Source organism: Aureococcus anophagefferens (assembly GCF_000186865.1).
Source record: "Aureococcus anophagefferens unplaced genomic scaffold AURANscaffold_6, whole genome shotgun sequence".
In the NCBI taxonomy this organism is placed as follows: Eukaryota; class Pelagophyceae; order Pelagomonadales; family Pelagomonadaceae; genus Aureococcus; species Aureococcus anophagefferens.
The window spans coordinates 2638024-2654873 of NW_008705566.1; the positions used below are offsets into that span (position 1 = coordinate 2638024).

Consider the following 16850-nt stretch of genomic DNA (forward strand, 5'->3'; position numbering starts at 1 on the left):
CCACGTCGGCGGCGACGAGGTCAAGGACGAGTGCTGGAACGTCGACGACGTGTCCCGGGACTGGATGCGCGCCCGGGGGCTCAACAGCACGTCGACGTACCGCCTCATGCTCGACCACGTGCGGGCGACGGTCGCGAGCCGCGGCAAGCGCGCGATCGCCTGGAACGACGCCTACGAGTACTTCGGCAACGGGCTCGACGAGTCCTGGGTCTTCATGTTCTGGACGGAGATCGACGAGATGGTCGGCGCGGCCCAGGCGGGGCACCACGTCATCTCCGCGTGGGACATGGAGCTCTACCTGGACTACGGCTCGAACCAGGTCGAGGGCATCTACAACTTCGACCCCTGCGCCTACGACTACGGCCTCAACGAGACGACGCTCTGCGACATGGTTCTGGGCGAGTCCGTCAACTTCTGGTCGTCGGACTACGACGCCGCGAACCTCGCGGGCACGCTCTTCCCCCGCGCGGCGGCGCTCGCGGAGCGCGCGTGGAGCCCGCGGGACCTCATCACCTACACGAACTTCACGCTCGACGCGACGCAGCCCACGGGCAACGTCACGACGAATTTGCGGCTGGGCCACTTCCGCTGCGAGCTCCTCGCGCGCGGCGTCCGCGCGGGGCCCGTCAACGTGCCCTGGGACAAGGCCTACGGCTCCGCGGCGCCGCCGGAGACGGGCTCCTGCATGTTCCAATAAAGCACGGGGGGCCTAGTGCCCGAGGAACGCGCGCGCGCGGGCCGCGAAGCGCGCGAGGGCGGTCGGCGGCGCGGCCGCGCGGCCCGTCGAGAACTTCTGGTAGAGGTCCGGCGTGTCGCACCAGGTGACGCCCTCGACCTCCGCGTCCTTTTCGGGGAGCGTCCAGACCCAGCAGTTCTGGCCCCAGCCCTCGTTCTCGCAGAGCTCGCAGTACGTGAACGCGTTCGCGGCGGCGGTCTCGGACGCGCGGGCCCCGCAGGCGGCCATGGACTCGACGACGGCCTCGTCGAGCAGCCCCGGCTCGTCCGGCAGCCCGCCGTAGCAGCGCTCGCCTTCCGTGACGGTCCAGCCCGTCAATTGGGCCGCGGGGGCTGCCTCCCCCGTCTCCGTGACGCCCAGGCGCGCCTGCTGCTCCTCCGTGTACACCGCACTCGTCCAGGTGCCCATGGACTTCTCGCCCGCGGGCGCCTCCTGGTCGCTCCAGGTCCAGGCGGGGCCCACCATGCCATGCCCCAGGCGGGGGCGAGCAAGAGAGCGGCAAGGGCGGCGCGCATCGTGCTAGCGGGCTCTGCAGCGTCGACCTCGTGCCGTGGATACGAGTGCGACGATGGCGCCCCATCGGGGCAGCTATGTCGCCCTCGGCGGCTCGCGACGACGCATCTGGGGGCGCCTCGCGGACGCGGCCGCCGGCGCCGCGTTCACGGCGCTCGTGCTCTGGCTCTCCGGCAATCGCAGGAGCAGCGCCGCCCTCCTCGAGGCGACGAGCGCGGCATCGTCGAGCCTCGTCGACTGCAGCAGCGCGGCGGCGGCGTGCGGGAGCCTGCTGTGGCCGCTGCCCGCGTCGTACGCCGCGGGCTCGACGGACCTCTGCGTGCCGACGTCGCTCGCCTTCGAGCTCGACGGCGAGGCGCGGACGTCCGCCGTCGTCCGCGGCGCCGTCGAGCGCTACGCGGCCTACATCTTCGCCCACGGCGACCTGGACGCGACGTGCGACGGCGCGACGCTCCGCGGCGTGCGCGTCGTCGTGAGCATCGGCGCGGACGGCTACCCGGCCCTCGACGACGACGTGAGCTACGCGCTGACCGTCGACGTGGCCGGCGGCGCGACGCTGACGGCCGCGACGGTCTGGGGCGTTTTGCACGGCCTCGAGACGTTCTCGCAGCTGATCTCGTTCCGGCGGAGCGACAAGAGCTACGTGCTCGAGAACGCGCCCGTGCAGATCGAGGACGCGCCGCGCTTCGCGTACCGGGGCGTCATGGTCGACTGCGCGCGCCACTTCATCCCGCTGACGTACCTCGAGGCCGTCGTCGACGGCATGGCGTTCTCGAAGCTCAACGTGCTGCACCTCCACCTGAGCGACCAGGAGTCGTTCCCGATGGAGTCGCGCCGGTTCCCGGAGCTCTGGGCGTCGGCGTTCAGCGACTACGAGGTCTACACGGTGCGCGAGCTGCGGCGCTTCGTCGAGTACGCGCGCGTCCGCGGCGTGGCGGTGCTGCCGGAGTTCGACACGCCGGGCCACTCGAAGAGCATGTGCCGGGGCGCGCCGGACGACGTCTGCATGGAGACGTGCTCGACGGACAACTGGCCGCTGCGGCCGCTGAACCGGACGCTCGAGTACCTCGGTGACCTCTACGAGGAGCTCTACGGCGGCGACGACGCGCTCTTCCCGTTCGCGCTGGCGCACACGGGCGGCGACGAGGTCAAGTACGACTGCTGGGACGAGGACAACGCGTCGTCGACGTTCCTGGCGGACCGCAACCTCACGTCGAAGCAGGCCTACCTCCTGATGCTCAACACGAACGCGCGCATCATGCGCGAGCGCGGCGGGCGGCGGCCCGTGGCCTGGGACGACGCCTACTACTACTACCGCGACGACGTCGACGCGTCGATCACGCTCATGTTCTGGTCCAACGTCGCGGACCTCATGCAGGAGGCCGCGGACGCCGGCCACGAGCTCGTCGCCGCGCCGTCGACGCCGCTCTACCTGAGCGCGGACGACGACTGGGGCTGCGGCGACGTCTACAACTACGACCCGTGCGACCCGTCGAACCCCGTCGACAGCGACAACACGGTGAACACGACCGCGTCCTGCGCGCGCGTGCTGGGCATCGAGGCCGCGGCGTGGGGCGAGGTCATGGACGCGTCGACGCTCCTCGCGACGCTCTTCCCCCGGGCCGCGGCCGCGGCGGAGCGCGCCTGGAGCAGCCGGGACCTCATTTCGTACACGAACTTCTCCCACGGCGCCAACGTGTCCACGGCCGCGCGCCTCGGCCACTTCCGCTGCCGCCTCCTCGCGCGCGGCGTGCCGTCGGGGCCCGTGAACACGGGCTGGAAGTACGCCTACGGCGGCACCGCGCCGGGCGCCGCGGGGAGCTGCATGTACCAATAACAGAAAAATAAGTTAGCCATCATCTTCCTCGAGCCACAGCGTCAGGGCGAGGCGCGTCCCGTCGCCGACGACGGGGTCGACGCTGTGGAAGAATGACGTCGCCTCGAACGCGACGAGCCGGTCCCCGACGGGCTCGACCTTCCGCCGCTCGAAGTCCCAGCCGGCGCCCACGGCGAAGAACTCGCCGCCCTCGTCCGGCGTCCAGGACTCCTGCAGGTAGTAGATGCAGGTCAGCCGCCGCCGGTCGCGCGCGTCGCCGCCGTCGTTGTCGAGGTGCAAAGGATAGCCGCCGCCGGCCGTCGTCGCCGCGAGCTTGTTGTTCCGCGCGTGCGCCGCGAGCCCCGCGCGCGCGCCGAAGACCTCGCCGAGCGCCGCCAGGTAGGCGCTCAACAGCGGCGGCGCCGCGGGCCGCGCCGCCGACGCCGCGTCGCCGTCGCCGACCGCGAGCCCCGTCGCGACGACGCCCTTCTTCTCGAAGGCGACGTCGAAGGACTTGGACGTCGACGCCGCGAGCGCGCCGCCGTCGTAGAGCGCCAGCGCCTCGGCGCGCATGGCCGCGCAGGTCTCGGCGCCGAGCAGGCCGTCGACGACGCAGAGGCCGGAGGCTTCGACCTCCGCGACGACCGCGTCGGCTCGTTTCTCGAGCACGCGGGCGATCTGCTGCGGCGCGAAGGCGTTTGCTGCGGCGAAGAGGAGGCAGGCGGCCTTGGCGCGCTTCATATTCAGTGTGTCTCCAGAGCTCGCTTCATATTCAGTGTGTCTCCAGAGCTTTTGCGAGGACCATCGGGCGCAGCGCTGCATGCAGCGGCAGTTCTTCAGCGACGCAATTGCAGCGACGGCTTTTTGAGGCAATTGCCTCAAGATGGGCCGCGAGATTTGCACATTATGAGCGCTGAACAAGCGTGCTAGCACGATGCAGCACCGCTGCCTCGCGGCAGCGCTCGTCGCTGCGTGCGCGCTCTGCGACGAAAGCCACCTGCGGCAATATGTCGAAGCGACCATGCGCGAGGACCACAGCACCTGGTACGACGCGTCCACCGAGTCGTTCCCGTCGCGAGCGGTCGTGGGCGCGCGCCTGCGCGCCGCCATCGCGCGGCGGAGGCTCGTCTACGGCGTCATCGGCTACAGCATCACCGTGGGCCGCGGCAACTACTTCAACCAGAGCTGGCCGGCCGCGCTCGAGCGCCGGCTCGCGCGCGCGCTGCCCGGCGTCGCCGTCGAGGTGCGCAACATGGCCGTCGGCGCGAGCCCGCCCTACCCGACCTGCGCCTGCCTCGCGGAGACCGTGGGGTCTGACGTCGACGTCTTCGCCTGGGAGTTCGGGATGACGGGCGGCAACGACGGCGAGGAGAATCTGTTCCGGTCGTGCCTCCGCAAGGCGCTGGAGCTGCCGTCGCGGCCGGCCTTCGTGCTCATCGACTCGCAGACGCGGCGCACGGACGTGCTGCGGCGGCTGGGCGCGCTGTCGACGGTCGTCAATCTGCGGCGGGCGTTCCTCGCGTCGCACGAGGACGGCGACGGCGACCGCTGGGCGAAGCAGGGCATGCCCGAGGGCTGCAAGGCCGCCAAGTGGCACCCGGGCGTCGGCTGGCACGATCTGACGGCCGCCGCCCTGGCCTGGCACCACGCGACGGCCGTGCTCGCGGCCGACGACGGCGCGGCCGCGGCGCCGCGCGAGATCCGCAAGGCCGGCATGGGCAACGTGCTCCACGACGCCTGGACCTGCCGGACGTCCATGCTCCCGCGCCACGACGCCGGCGCGGATCTCGGAAGTATCGTCGCCTCGCGCCTCAACGCCGCGTCGCTCGACGGCGGCTGGGCGGTCGCCATGGCGCCGTCGGACCTCCTCGCGGCGCACCACATGAACGAGGTCTGCGGCGCGGGCTACCCGGACCGCAAGCTCGTCCTCCTCGGCGCCGCGGCCTCGGGCCCTCTCGCGCTCGCGCTGCCGGCGGCGGCGACGCGCGCGCTCTTCTGCTCGCCGCCGTCGTCCGCGGAGTACAAGCGCCTCGCGCGCGTCGAGCAGCGCGACAAGCGCTTCGCGGCCCGCGCCGAGAACCCGGGCGAGCTGCGGCGCTACGGCTGGCAGGAGGACCTGCCGCTCAAATACGCGTCGCTCCCGAGCCTCGCCTTCGAGGGCGACCTCGCCGTCGCCGCGGACGGCGAAGCACTCGCGCCCGCGGTCTCCTGCGCGTCCGCGTACCTGAGCGACGCGCTCTGCGTCGCCGTCGAGCTCCCCGAAGCGCCGGGCCCGCGCAACGTCACCCTGGCCGTCGCGGGCGGCTTCACGGAGATCTCCCACGTCATGTGGTCCGCGGACCGGGACGCACTGCCCCAGGACGCGCTCTGCAAGGCCGCGAACCGCTACGCGACCGGCGAGCAGCTCCCGCGGAAGAAGAAGCCCAAGAAGGGCGGGAAGGGGTAACGTTTGGAGTTGGGCTTCTGCTCGGGGTCGCTGCTCTCCCTGGGCTAGGAAGCTACTGCTGATGTCATCAGACGTCGGCGCGTCGTCTAGCGGCGTTTAATCGCGGTGGTCCTTGAACGGCAATTGAAACATTTGAACCGGCCCGGGGCAGCTGGCATGAGCACCACGAGGCCGCGTCTGGGACAAATGGACAAGCACCTGCGCGAGACGATGTGTCTTCAGTCACTCTGGCGCACGCAGGACGCCGCGGTCGGCGTCGTCAAATTCTTGGATCTGCGCCACATCGCCAAGGTCGAGGTGCTCTCGCGGTCCTTCGCTGCGAATCACATGCGGCTTCTTAGTGGTCTAGCGCCTACGAGCGTGATCAAAAAATTGATCATGTGCGGCCTTCGCCAGAGGGGCCGAGATCTCTCGCTCTTCCGCGAGCGATGGGACGACGGTCTCGCGGGCTGGACCACCTACGCTCGACCCGGTCCGCTCGTGGAATTCAAAGTGACGGTGGAACGCGAACCGGAGAACCACCTGCTCATGGCGTCGAACTCTTACAACGCGTCCGGATGTGGATTGATTAAAAGTGTATGGGGCGAGCGTAATCACGTGAGCCTTTTGACGTTCCGCTGCCGCTACGAAGCTGGCCACCCGTACGGCGGCGGCGATTTCGAGTTGCTCTCGAAGAACGGCAATCAGATATGCAAAACCTACTTCAGACCGGTTGGTAACAGCACAACCCAAAAGGAATTGGTCTGGGAGCCCGGAATAATAGGTGGTGCCGAGGTGATCTGTGAAGATGCCCAGCCTGGTCGATGGTACCACATCGAAGCCGATTTTATCTTCAATCCCGGAGCGAGGGAGGCAACAAACGCCATGATCAGGGTCGACGGCGACAAAGCTACACTTGCTGAATATCGCCCGTACCCATTCAAGTCCGTCGTCATCTCCAACTATAGCGCGTTCACGCCGGAGCCGCTTCGCCGGCATCGGTGTCAGGTATGATCGAGAGCCGATCAGCCCCAACTTTCTTCCCGACGTTCCCCCCGACAGCGATAGCGACGAGGACTAAAAAAAACCTAATTTACGGGAGCCGCGGGCTCGTCTGGCTCTGCTGGAACCGGGGCTCGCGCGCGGACGGCCGCCGCCGGTCGGCGGTGCGCGCGCGGTGGAAGTCGCGCACGGACGCCGCGCCCCGCTCGAGCTCGGCGATGGCCTTGGCGTCCTCGGCCGCGCGCTGCCGCGCCTTGCGCTCGTCGGCGGCGGCGTCGCGCGGCGGCTCGGCGTCGTCGAGGGCCTCCTTGAGGAAGGACGCGAGGCGCTCGACCTCGCGCGACGGCGGCGGCTTCGGCGCCGCGGGCGCGGGCGCCGGGCGCGGCGCGGGCGGCTTCGGCTTGCTCGACGACGCGCGGCGCTTGAGCTGGCGCTGGCGCCACGCGGCCTGGAGCGACGCGGCCTCGGCGTCGTCGCCGAGGTCCTCGACGACGACGACGCCGCGCGGCGGCGCCGCCGCCTTGGCCTCGACGGCGGCGACGGTCTCGTCCGGCGGCGCGGGCGCGACGCGCGCGGAGCCCGACTTGCCCAGCGGCGGCGTTTCGTCGTCGTCGAAGGCCGCGAGGACGTCGGAAGACGACGGCCGGTCGTCGGGGTCGCGGCGCAGGATGCGCTCGAAGACGCGCGGGAACAGGCCCGGGAGCCCGCGCGCCGCCGCGGCCTCGCGGAACTGGGCGACGATCGTGTCGTCGTCGTGGGCCATGGCGTTCAGGGGGCGGCCCGCGACGGTCTCGAAGAAGACGCAGCCGAGGCTCCAGACGTCGGCCTTGAGCGTGTAGGGCTGGTTCGACAGGATCTCCGGCGCGAGGAAGGCCGGCGTGCCGCACTGCGTGAGCATGAGGCTCGACGTGGAATTGAGCTCCTTGGAGATGCCCAGGTCGCCGACGACGGCCGCCGCGGCGCCGTCGTCGACGCTCGTGAGGAAGATGTTCTCCGTCTTGACGTCGCGGTGCGCGACCCGCAATTTGTGGATCGCCGCGAGGCCCGCCGTCGCGTCGCGCCACCAGCGCTCGAGGCGCGCGGCGGCCGGCGGCGGCCGCCGCTTCAGGCGCTCGGACAGCGCGCCGCCCTCGCACAGGTCCGTCAGCGCCCAGAGGATCAGGGGCTCGGCGACCGTCGCGTACTGGCGCAGCCGCACGCAGTGCGGGCTCGACACCTGCGTGAGGCGCACCATCTCCTGCTGGGCTTCCGAGACGTCCGTGCACGCGCGCACGCCGAGCATGCGCCGCGCGTCGTCGTCGCAGCCCAGGAGCTTGCAGGCGACCGTGCTGTCGTTGTGGAGCGACCGCACGGCGCAGACGTTGCCGTAGGTGCCCGCGCCGACGTGGCGCACCCAGGCCCAGTCCTGGAGCGGGCTCACGACGGACGCCGTCAGGTCGCGGTAGAGCACGCGGTAAAAGTCGAAGCCGCCGTGGCGGATGAGCTTGGCCACGGCCATGCGGTAGACGCCCAGGGGCGCGCCCACGCGCCTCTGGAAGACGGACAGGGGCACGGCGAGCGCCTCGACGGCGCCGCGGGGCCGGTCGAGCGCCGCGGCGACGCGCGCGTCGACGCCGCGCGATTCGCACCACGCGGCGATCTCCTCGGAGCCCTTCAGCGCCCAGAGCGACCCGGCGACGGCCGCGGAGCCCAGGAAGCGCGCCACGGCCTCCTCGTTGACGGCGTCGTCGCGCGCGTCGCTCGACGGGCCCTCGCGCGGCGCCGACGCCTTGCCCGGCCCGTCGGCGGTGACCTCCGCGGGCGCGAGCAGCTTCCGGAAGTCCGCCGCGAGCCGCGTCGCGTGCAGCTTGCTCACGCCGATCTCGACGAACATGCCGTCGAGGTCCAGGCCCGGCGACACGAGCAGGTCCCCGTTGATGCCGTTCTCGACGATGGCCGGGCCGTAGCCCTCGTACTTGCCGCCGCAGCTCGCGACGGCCGACGCGACCTGCTCCGCCGTCCAGCGCTCCAGCGGCAGCGACGACGCCGTCGACGCAGCGGCGCCCATCTTCGTCGATGACTAGCACCTGCGCCGCGCGCGGCTGCCCATCATGTCGGCGCCCATCATGTCGGGCGCGACCCGCCGGCGCCGGACTGGCTCGAAGGGCAGCTTCGACGTCCACGGATGCACCGTGACTGCACGTGCACCAGTCCGACATCGACCGTGACATCGACGAAGCTCTACCTGCCCCTCGCGCACACCGACCTCGCCTTCTTCCGCGAGACCCTCGACGCGACCGTCCTGGAGGTGCCGCTCTAAAATGCATACGTATCGTCGATCCATCGGACGATCCGGTCGCTGAGGCCGCCGTCGCGGTCCCAGCTCTCGTGGGCCATGATGACGTCGTCGCCCGCGGCGTCGCACGCGCACCAGCCGCTGCAGGCGTCCAGCGCCTCCTCGTCGTCGTCCGAGACGTCGAGGCCGTACCAGTCGGCGACGGACTCGAGGTCCTCGTCCGCGTCGCCGGGCGCGACGACGAGGACCTCGTAGGAGTCGTCGAAGTCGTACTCGAGGGCGCAGGACCCGCTCGCGAGGTCCTCGAGGAGGCGCGCCGCGTCGAGGCTGTCGTCGTCCGCCGTCGCTTCCGAAAGCAGCCGCGCCGCGTAGGCCTCCGGCGCCGGAGGGCAGGGCTCGACGAGGACGAGGCCGGAGACCCGATTCGTCTCGGCGAAGCGCTGCGCGACGAAGGCGCCGAGGCCGTGGGCCACGACGAGGGGCGGCACGTGCCACGGCCCGGCGTCCTCCGTGTCGTCGCGCTCGCCGTCCGCGCTCAGCTGCTCGACGGCCCGGAGCTCCTCGTCGAGCGCTCCGAACGACGACGCGCGCGACGTCACCGCCGCGCGCGAGGCGAAGCCGAGCTTTGCGAGCCGCGCCTGCGTGCTCGCCCACAGCCCGTCGCGGTGGCCGCCGTGGAGGAAGAGCACGGGCACCGTCCGCCGGTACTCGCTCGTCCGCCCGAACGCGTCGACCTCGCCCGACGTCGTCGCCGCCGCCTCCACCGCGTCGATCCAGCCGCCGGCCTCCCGCGCGAGCGGCCTCAGGACCTCGAACGCGTCGCGCGACGCCGCGAACGCCGCCGCGTCGCCGCCCTCCCTGTCCGGGTGCTGCGCCAAGGCGACGCCCTCGAAGGTCCGCCGCAGGTCGCCCGACGACGTCCCGCGGTCCACGCCCAGCAATCGTCGCGCCGCTTCCACGCGTTCACCGGGCGCCAGAGCGCCGGTCGACGAGAATCGTGCCATCAGAGCGGCGAACCGCCGGCGTGAGTAGCCCGCAGCCAGCATCGTCACCGATGCGCTCGACGGTGAGATGAAGTGTGAGATGGTAGTCACTCAAGTTGAGGTCCTGGAACCAAACTGAAGGGCAACGTTTGAGAACCGAGTTAAGCGCCGGTTTACCATATCCCGCCGGCGGGGTAAGCTAGCCCGTCGACGCACGAAACTTTACGACGGCGCTGCCTTCTTCTTCGCGGCCCCGCGCGCGCGGAGGCGCGCCTTGGCCCGCTCGACGGCGTCGGGCGCGAGGTCCGCGGTGAGGACCTTCTCGTAGGCCGGGAAGTGGACGCTGCCCCAGCCCGTCGTCGCGTCCCAGCCGCCGCGCGCGGCGAAGCCCTCGTCGCAGCAGAACTCGTTTTCGGCGACGCACTTGTTGTTGCCCGACGTGACGTCGTTGGCGAAGGCGCCCGCGGACGCGTAGAGCGTCGGGTTGATGAAGCCCACGGGCGAAGCGCCCGCCTCCGACCGGATCGCGTTGACGAGCGTCGTCATGCCCGCGACGGTCGGCGCGGAGCAGGACGTGCCCGAGACCGTGTAGAGCTCGCCGCCGATGACGACCTCGTAGCCGTAGCCCGCGAGCGCCAAATCCGGGTAGCCGCGGCCCGCCGCCGCGTAGCCCGGGTCCGGGTCCGTCGCGTTGAGGTAGGCCGCGTAGGTCGTCCCCGCGTAGGCCGGCGCCGCGTTGAACTCGCTGAAGCCGCCGCCGGACGTGATGACCGCGTCGTCGACGTCGCTCTCGCAGACGACCTCGCCGGCGTCGTCGTCGGCCCAGCTCGCCTTGTACGTCGCGCCGACGGCGACGACGTAGGGCGACGTCGCGGGGTAGCTCGGGTTGTAGGCGCACTCGCTCGCGTCGTCGATGCCGTTAGGCGCGCCGTCGTCGCCGCTGGACACGAAGACCGTCGCGCCGGCCAGGCCGAGCTTCATCACCGCGCGGTTGAACGCCTCCATGGCGTCGGGCGCGTTCTCGCGCTCGAAGGACCCGTAGCTGATCGAGTTGACGAGCGGCGTGTCCTCGGCGGCGTCGAGGTCGACGGCGTACTGCACGAAGACGTCGAGGACGGTCTCGTCGAGGTACCAGTAGACCGTCTCCGCGCCCGGCGCGAGCGCCGTGATGTACTGGACGTCCAGGTTCGCCTCCGAGCACGCGTCCGCGTCCGCCGCGCAGGCCTCGTCGCTCACGTGGGCGCCGACGTCCGACACGGCGCTCCTCCGCAGGTCGAACTCGGCCTCGAAGGCTTCGAGGTCGCCGGGCGAGTAGGTCTCGAGGTCCGTCTCGAAGACGGACTGGGTCGCGCCGGCGCCGTCGAGCGCCGTGTCGACGTCATAGTAATTTGCGAGGGTTTTGGGGGTGACGTCGTCGGCCTCGTCGAGCCGCCGCCGGGCGCCGACGCGCCGCGGCTTCGACCGGAGCACCGGCGGCAGCTCCGCGAGCCCGTGGACCGCGCGGACCTCGTCGAAGATGTCGTCGTGCACGGCGTAGCCGCCGTCGCAGCGGTCCACGGAGCGGTGGGGCGCGTCGAAGCGGTAGAGCTCGCAGCCGAAGGCCGCCTCGAAGACGAAGGCCGGCCCCGTCGCTCGGACGAACGCGTCGGACGCGCGCGCCGTCTCCGCCCCGAAGGAGCGCAGCCAGGCCTCCACCCTGTCGCCGTCGCCGACGACGAAGGCCGATTTGCTCTCCTCCGGCGTCCAGAACTTGCGGAAGTCGGGCGACGTCGGCGACGAGACGGCTTCGAGCGCGGCCCGGAGGCCCGCGTCGTCGCTCTGGAGCTCGACGTAGATCGTGTGCGTGTCGCAGGCCTCCTTGCGCGCGCCCTTCTCGTAGTAGGCCAGCTTGACGGCGGCGCCGTCCTTGAAGGTCATCGCGCCGGCGCTGCCGGCCGTGAACCGCGCGGCGACGTCGAAGCGCGCGGCGCCGCCGCAGCCCTCGGGCGCGACGACGTCCATCTCCCTGGTCCGCAGGCCGTCGCGCGACCGCGCCGCCGACGACGCGACGGCCAGGAGCAACACGCAGGCGACGCCGGCGCCGATCCGGCGTGTCGCCCGGCCGCGGCGCGACGACCGCCGCAGCGCGGCCTCCAGGGCCGCGTCCTCGGGCGCGACACAGGCGTCGTAGCCGCTGCGCCGCGGCGCCTCCCAGGGCATCATGACCATGAGCGTCGCCGCGATCATGCAACTATGGCGCGCGGCATGCTCCGAAACTAAACTCTGGCAGCCCCTGACATGATTTTCTATTCTTCAACGACAGCACTTACCTACTCAAGATCGACCCACAGCGGCACGACGGTGTCGGAGCGGTTGCGCACGACGCCGTCGACGTAGACCGCGAAGCCGGCAGCCTCGTCCCAGGTCGCGCTCAAGGTTCGGTTGTCGAGGAGGACGACGCCGTCGACGGCGAAGGGCCCGCGGGCCGGGTCGAGGAGCGGCCGGACCTCCGCGCGGCCGACGGCGCGCGGGTCGAGGCGGATGCCGAGGAGCCCCGCGAGCACATTGTCGTTGAACGTCGAGTGGAAGTAGTGTGGACGCCCATGTCCTTCTCCGTGTTGTTCGTCCAGTACATGCGCTCGCGGTTGTTCCAGTAGCCGAGGAACGGGTGGACGTTCTCGTAGACGTGGGGCACGCCCGTGTCGTTGACGGCCGTCGTGTTCACGTGCTGCTCCGCGTAGGCCGTCAACAGCGCCGCGTAGGACGCGGCCGTGAGCGACGCGGTGCCGCGGCCCGCGTGGAGCCGGTCCGCGAGGCCCTTGAGGAGCCGCGACGTCTCGTACGGCCACGACTCCTGGTTCCACGTGTCGCCGTGGGCCCAGGAGTAGTTGAAGCAGGGGTGGCGCCGCTCCGCCGTCGTGAGCCCGAAGGGCGCCGCGAAGCCCGCCTCGTCGAAGAGCTGCGCGAACATGGGCTCGTAGTCGCGGGTCTCGTCGACGAGGCCCTCGAAGGCGAAGGGCGCGTAGGCGAGCAGCTCGCGGACGTCCACGGGCTCGCCGGGGACGCGCACGGCCTCGAGGTCGCAGGGGTCCGCGGCGACGATCGGCGCGGCGTTCCGGAGCTCGAGGCGCGTCGGCGTCGGCTCGCGGGATCGGCGCGGCGGCGCGTCGCAGGGCAGCACGGCGAAGGACGCGATGTTCTCGTTCCAGAGCCGCTCGAGGGACGCGCGCGAAAAGTTTACGTAGGCCGCGAACTCGTCGACGAGCGCGTCGTTCCTCGGGTCGAGCGCGGCCATCGCGGCGACGGCGGCGGCGTCGCCGTAGAGCGCCGCGGCGATCGTCGGCCGGCAGCCCGCGCCGGAGATGGACACCTCCATGGCGTCGCGGTCGTCGTTCTGCCACCAGCAGCTGTAGTTGGCCTGGCGGTACCTGTCCGAGCGCGGTCGCGGACGCGGGGGAGGACGCGCGGGCGACGCGCTTTCCGACGTAGGTCTCGCGGTAGACGCGCGCGAGGTCGTCGCGGAGCGCGACGAGGACCGTCGCGTCGCCGTGGTGCGCGAGCGCGCGCCAGGTCGCGTAGCCGATCCAGTTCGTGTAGGACGCCGGGTTGCCCCCCGCGAACCACCAGCGGCTGTAGTTCGTCGCCACGGTGGCGTCCGCGAGCCACGCGGTCTCCGCGATGTGGTGGCCCGCCGCCGCGGGGATCGTGTTGTGCGCGCCGGCCCAGGGCACCCGCGGCAGGAACTCGGTGATGACGCTCCCGCCGTCGATGGGCACGATGTGCTTTTTCACGACGCGCCATCTATAGTAGAACACGCGCTCGATGGCCGGGTGGCCCGGCAGGCGCACGAAGGGCGCGTTCGCCGTCGCCCAGTCCAAATCCTCGCCGAGGTCCGCGGCCCAGTCCGTCGGGTCGAGGACGTAGAGAGCCGCCTCGGCGCGAAGCGCCATGGCCAGGCACAGCATTCTTCGGGCTGCCATCGAGAAATCTCGGGTAAATATGGGTGAATCAGCCGACTTTGAAGTAAAGTTTACCTGTGGCAATCGATGCGCTTGGCTTTTGGCAGGCTCGTAGCATTGCTCGCGACGCAGGCGTTCTTGACGCATTTGTTGGCGCCGCGCTCGCAGCAGCGCTCAGCTTCGCGTCCGCAGCAGCGCTCAGCTTCGCGCTCGCAGCAGCGCTCAGCTTCGCGCCAGCAGCAGCAGCGCTCAGCTTCGCGCCTTCGCATGAGCGGCAGGGTCGCCGTCGCTGGCCTCGGCGCCGTGGGCCTGCCCGTCGCGCGGGCGCTCGCGTCCGGGTCGATCCCGGGCCTGCGGCTGGCGGCGGTGTCGGCGTCCACGGAGGAGAGCGGCCGGAGCAAGCTGCGGTCGCTGGGCGCCGAGGACGTGCCCGTGCTGGGCGTCGAACGATTGGCCGCGGAGGCGGACGTCGTCGTCGAGGGCCTGCCGCCGTCCGAGTTCCTGGCGGTCGCGGAGCCGACGCTGCGCGCGGGCAGGACGCTCGTCGCGCTCTCCGTGACGCAGATCTTGCGGCACCCGGAGCTCGAGGCGCTCGCCGCGGCGCACGGCGGGCGCATCGTCGTGCCGACGGGCGCGCTCATCGGCCTCGACGCGGTCCGCGCCGCCGCCGAGGGCGGCCACATCCGCTCCGTCGTCATGCGGACGAAGAAGCCGCCGAAGAGCCTGCAGAACGCGCCGTTCGTGAAGGAGCAGAACCTGGACCTGTCGTCGCTCGAGGAGCCGCTGCGCCTCTACGAGGGGTCCGTGCGCGCGGCGTCGAAGCTCTTCCCCGCGAACGTGAACGTGGCCTGCGCCCTGGCGCTCGCCGGCGTCGGCCCCGACGAGACGCAGTACGAGATCTGGGCGGACCCGGGCGTCGAGCGCAACACGCACACGTACGCCGTCGTCTCCGACGAGAGCAACTTCGAGATCTCCATCGCGGGCGTGCCCTCGGCCGAGAACCCGGCGACGGGCGCGCTCACGCCCCTGTCGGCCATCGCGACGCTGCGGGGGCTCGTCGCCACGTTGAAGGTCGGCACGTGAGCTTACGCACGGTTGCGGGGAAAACATACAGTTAGTAGATGTGGGGGAAAGAGAGAGAGAGAGAGAGAGAGAGAGAGGCGTTGCCGCGCTCCTTCGCCGCCGGTAGACGCGCGTCCGCACCGGAATGTTCCTCGATGGGACGGGCCTAGGCCTCGGCGTCGCGGCCGGGCGCCGGGTCCGGGGCCTTTTTGTCGTCGTTGGAGAAGAGCGAGCCTTCGCCGTCGATGCGGATGAAGACGGAGAGGAAGGACGACGCGATGATGATGGCGCCGAGCGCGCGGTAGCCCGCGGCGCCGTCGGAGCCGAACATGAAGAGGAGCCCCCAGGCGACGGCGCCGACGTTGCCGCCCGCGCCGACGACGCCGGCGACGGCGCCGAGCGATTTCGGCGCGACGTAGGGCACGATGGCGAAGGTCGTGCCCTCGGCGGCCTGGACGCAGATCGAGAAGCAGACGAGGGCCGCGACGGCCGGCGCGAGCGCGTCGACGTAGGAGAACGCGACGAGGATTGCGCCCTCGGCGAAGAGGTAGGCCGTGTGCACGAGGAGCCGGCCCCGCATGCCGAGCCGCCGGTTCGCGGCGTCGGACGCGAGGCCCCCGAGGCCTCTGGCGAAGAGGTTCATCCAGCCGAAGAGCGACGCGAGCGTGCCCGCCGTGCCGACGCTCAACCCGTAGCGGTCGTAGAAGTACATGGCCATGGCGTTGTTCACGTGGAGCTCGACGCCGAAGCAGGCCGCGTACTGGACGCCGAGGATCCACGAGTTGGCGTTGGCGAAGCCGCCGCGCGTCGAGGCGGCGACGGTGACCTTGGCGCGCGCGCCCGCCGCCGCCGCGTCGTCGAGCGTGCCCCGGGGGCACTCGTCGGCGGAGACGCGCATGGCCGCGGCCACCGCGAGGACCGCGGCGCCGGGCGCGAAGAACGCGCGGCGCCAGGCCTGCTCGTCCGAGAGGCCGCCGTCCCGCAGCGCCTCGTAGAGCAGGCCCATGACGAGGATCGTGAAGCCGCCGCCGCAGTTGCCCCAGCCGCCCGTCACGGCGTTCGCCGTGCCGACGACGCCCGTCGCGAACATCTCGCTCGACCAGAGCTGCGTGATGACGAACGTCGCGCCGCCGACGCCGATGAAGAACCGGAGCGCGCAGAGCTGGACGAGGGTCTGGACCGTCCCGGCCAGGAGCGTGCACGCGCCCGCGAAGACGAGCAGGCCCGTCTGGACTTTGACGGCGCCGTACGTGTCGCCGAGGGGCCCGACGACGAAGCGCGCGACGACGCACGCGGCGACGTTGCAGATGTTGCTGAGCCAGATGCCCCGCTTGGCGATGCGCAGGTCCTCGCGGATGACGACGAGGAGCGGCGCGTAGGCGAACCAGACCACGAACGCGACGAAGAAGCTCAGCCACTGGAAGTGGAACGCGCGCATGTGGGGGCGCTTCAGCGTGCAGAGCTGGAGCTCCGTGGCCTTGAAGCCCTGGGCCGGGTCCACGGCGACGCCGCTGATGCGCGGCACGCCGTCGGCGCCCGTGACGCAGGGATACTTCTGCTCGTCCGTCGTCGGAAGCGCGGGCGCGCGCTCCGGCGCCGCCAGTTCCGTGGTCGGAGGCATGGTTCTCTCCTTTGGTGTGCCGCACGTTGGCCTGCCACCGTATTGCAATTCGCAACCTTCGTTGTGCCCTATCGGCCGTTCGTGCTCATAAGTTTGCACATCGATATGAAAAAGAGCGGGCAGCCGAGGGGGAAACAAGGCGATGTTGCTGTGATGCATCCACCTTGACGACGTCCGTGCTCCGATCAATCTCGACTGGTGCAACGCTGTCGCCCGCCAGTCCTTCTGTGCTCCGCGCCGGGTTGTTCCGACCCCCGCGCCCCGCGCCCCGCGCGCCGCTCCGCCTCCCTCGTACGCGGGTTCGACCCCGCCCGCCTCCGCCGACGATCACCGGTCGCTGAGGTTGTCTCGATTCTGTGAACTCGTTTTCGCGAACCGGTGACAGCCTCGCGCGGCTTAGGGAGATGACTACGACTCGGTCCGCCAAGGGCCCCAGAAGAAAGTCGAAGGCGTCGTCCAAGAAGGCGAAGACGGCGGCG

General features: G+C 70.9%; 6 protein-coding genes across 6 annotated transcripts; 3 read left to right on the forward strand and 3 right to left on the reverse strand.

Moving 5' to 3' along the window:
- Positions 1–1304: 1304 nt before the first annotated feature.
- NAG4 (hypothetical protein) lies at positions 1305–3086 on the forward strand (the record flags this gene model as incomplete). Its single annotated transcript, XM_009037428.1, has 1 exon — positions 1305–3086. The coding sequence occupies one exon, from the start codon at positions 1305–1307 to the stop codon at positions 3084–3086; it is 1782 nt and encodes a 593-aa protein (XP_009035676.1).
- Positions 3087–3999: 913 nt separating this feature from the next.
- Positions 4000–5511, forward strand: AURANDRAFT_63332 (hypothetical protein; the record flags this gene model as incomplete). Its single annotated transcript, XM_009037429.1, has 1 exon — positions 4000–5511. The coding sequence occupies one exon, from the start codon at positions 4000–4002 to the stop codon at positions 5509–5511; it is 1512 nt and encodes a 503-aa protein (XP_009035677.1).
- A 1756-nt stretch (positions 5512–7267) lies between these two features.
- Positions 7268–7726, reverse strand: AURANDRAFT_24715 (hypothetical protein; the record flags this gene model as incomplete). Its single annotated transcript, XM_009037454.1, has 1 exon — positions 7268–7726. A coding segment is annotated over one exon (459 nt), but the record flags the coding sequence as incomplete, so codon positions are not given.
- A 2246-nt stretch (positions 7727–9972) lies between these two features.
- Positions 9973–10944, reverse strand: AURANDRAFT_24350 (hypothetical protein; the record flags this gene model as incomplete). Its single annotated transcript, XM_009037453.1, has 1 exon — positions 9973–10944. A coding segment is annotated over one exon (972 nt), but the record flags the coding sequence as incomplete, so codon positions are not given.
- Positions 10945–13964: 3020 nt separating this feature from the next.
- AURANDRAFT_13917 (hypothetical protein) lies at positions 13965–14768 on the forward strand (the record flags this gene model as incomplete). The annotated part of the gene is made up of 1 exon (XM_009037430.1): positions 13965–14768. A coding segment is annotated over one exon (804 nt), but the record flags the coding sequence as incomplete, so codon positions are not given.
- A 148-nt stretch (positions 14769–14916) lies between these two features.
- On the reverse strand, positions 14917–16371 carry AURANDRAFT_24718 (hypothetical protein; the record flags this gene model as incomplete). The annotated part of the gene is made up of 1 exon (XM_009037452.1): positions 14917–16371. One exon carries the CDS (start codon positions 16369–16371, stop codon positions 14917–14919), a length of 1455 nt encoding a protein of 484 aa, XP_009035700.1.
- Positions 16372–16850: the final 479 nt, after the last annotated feature.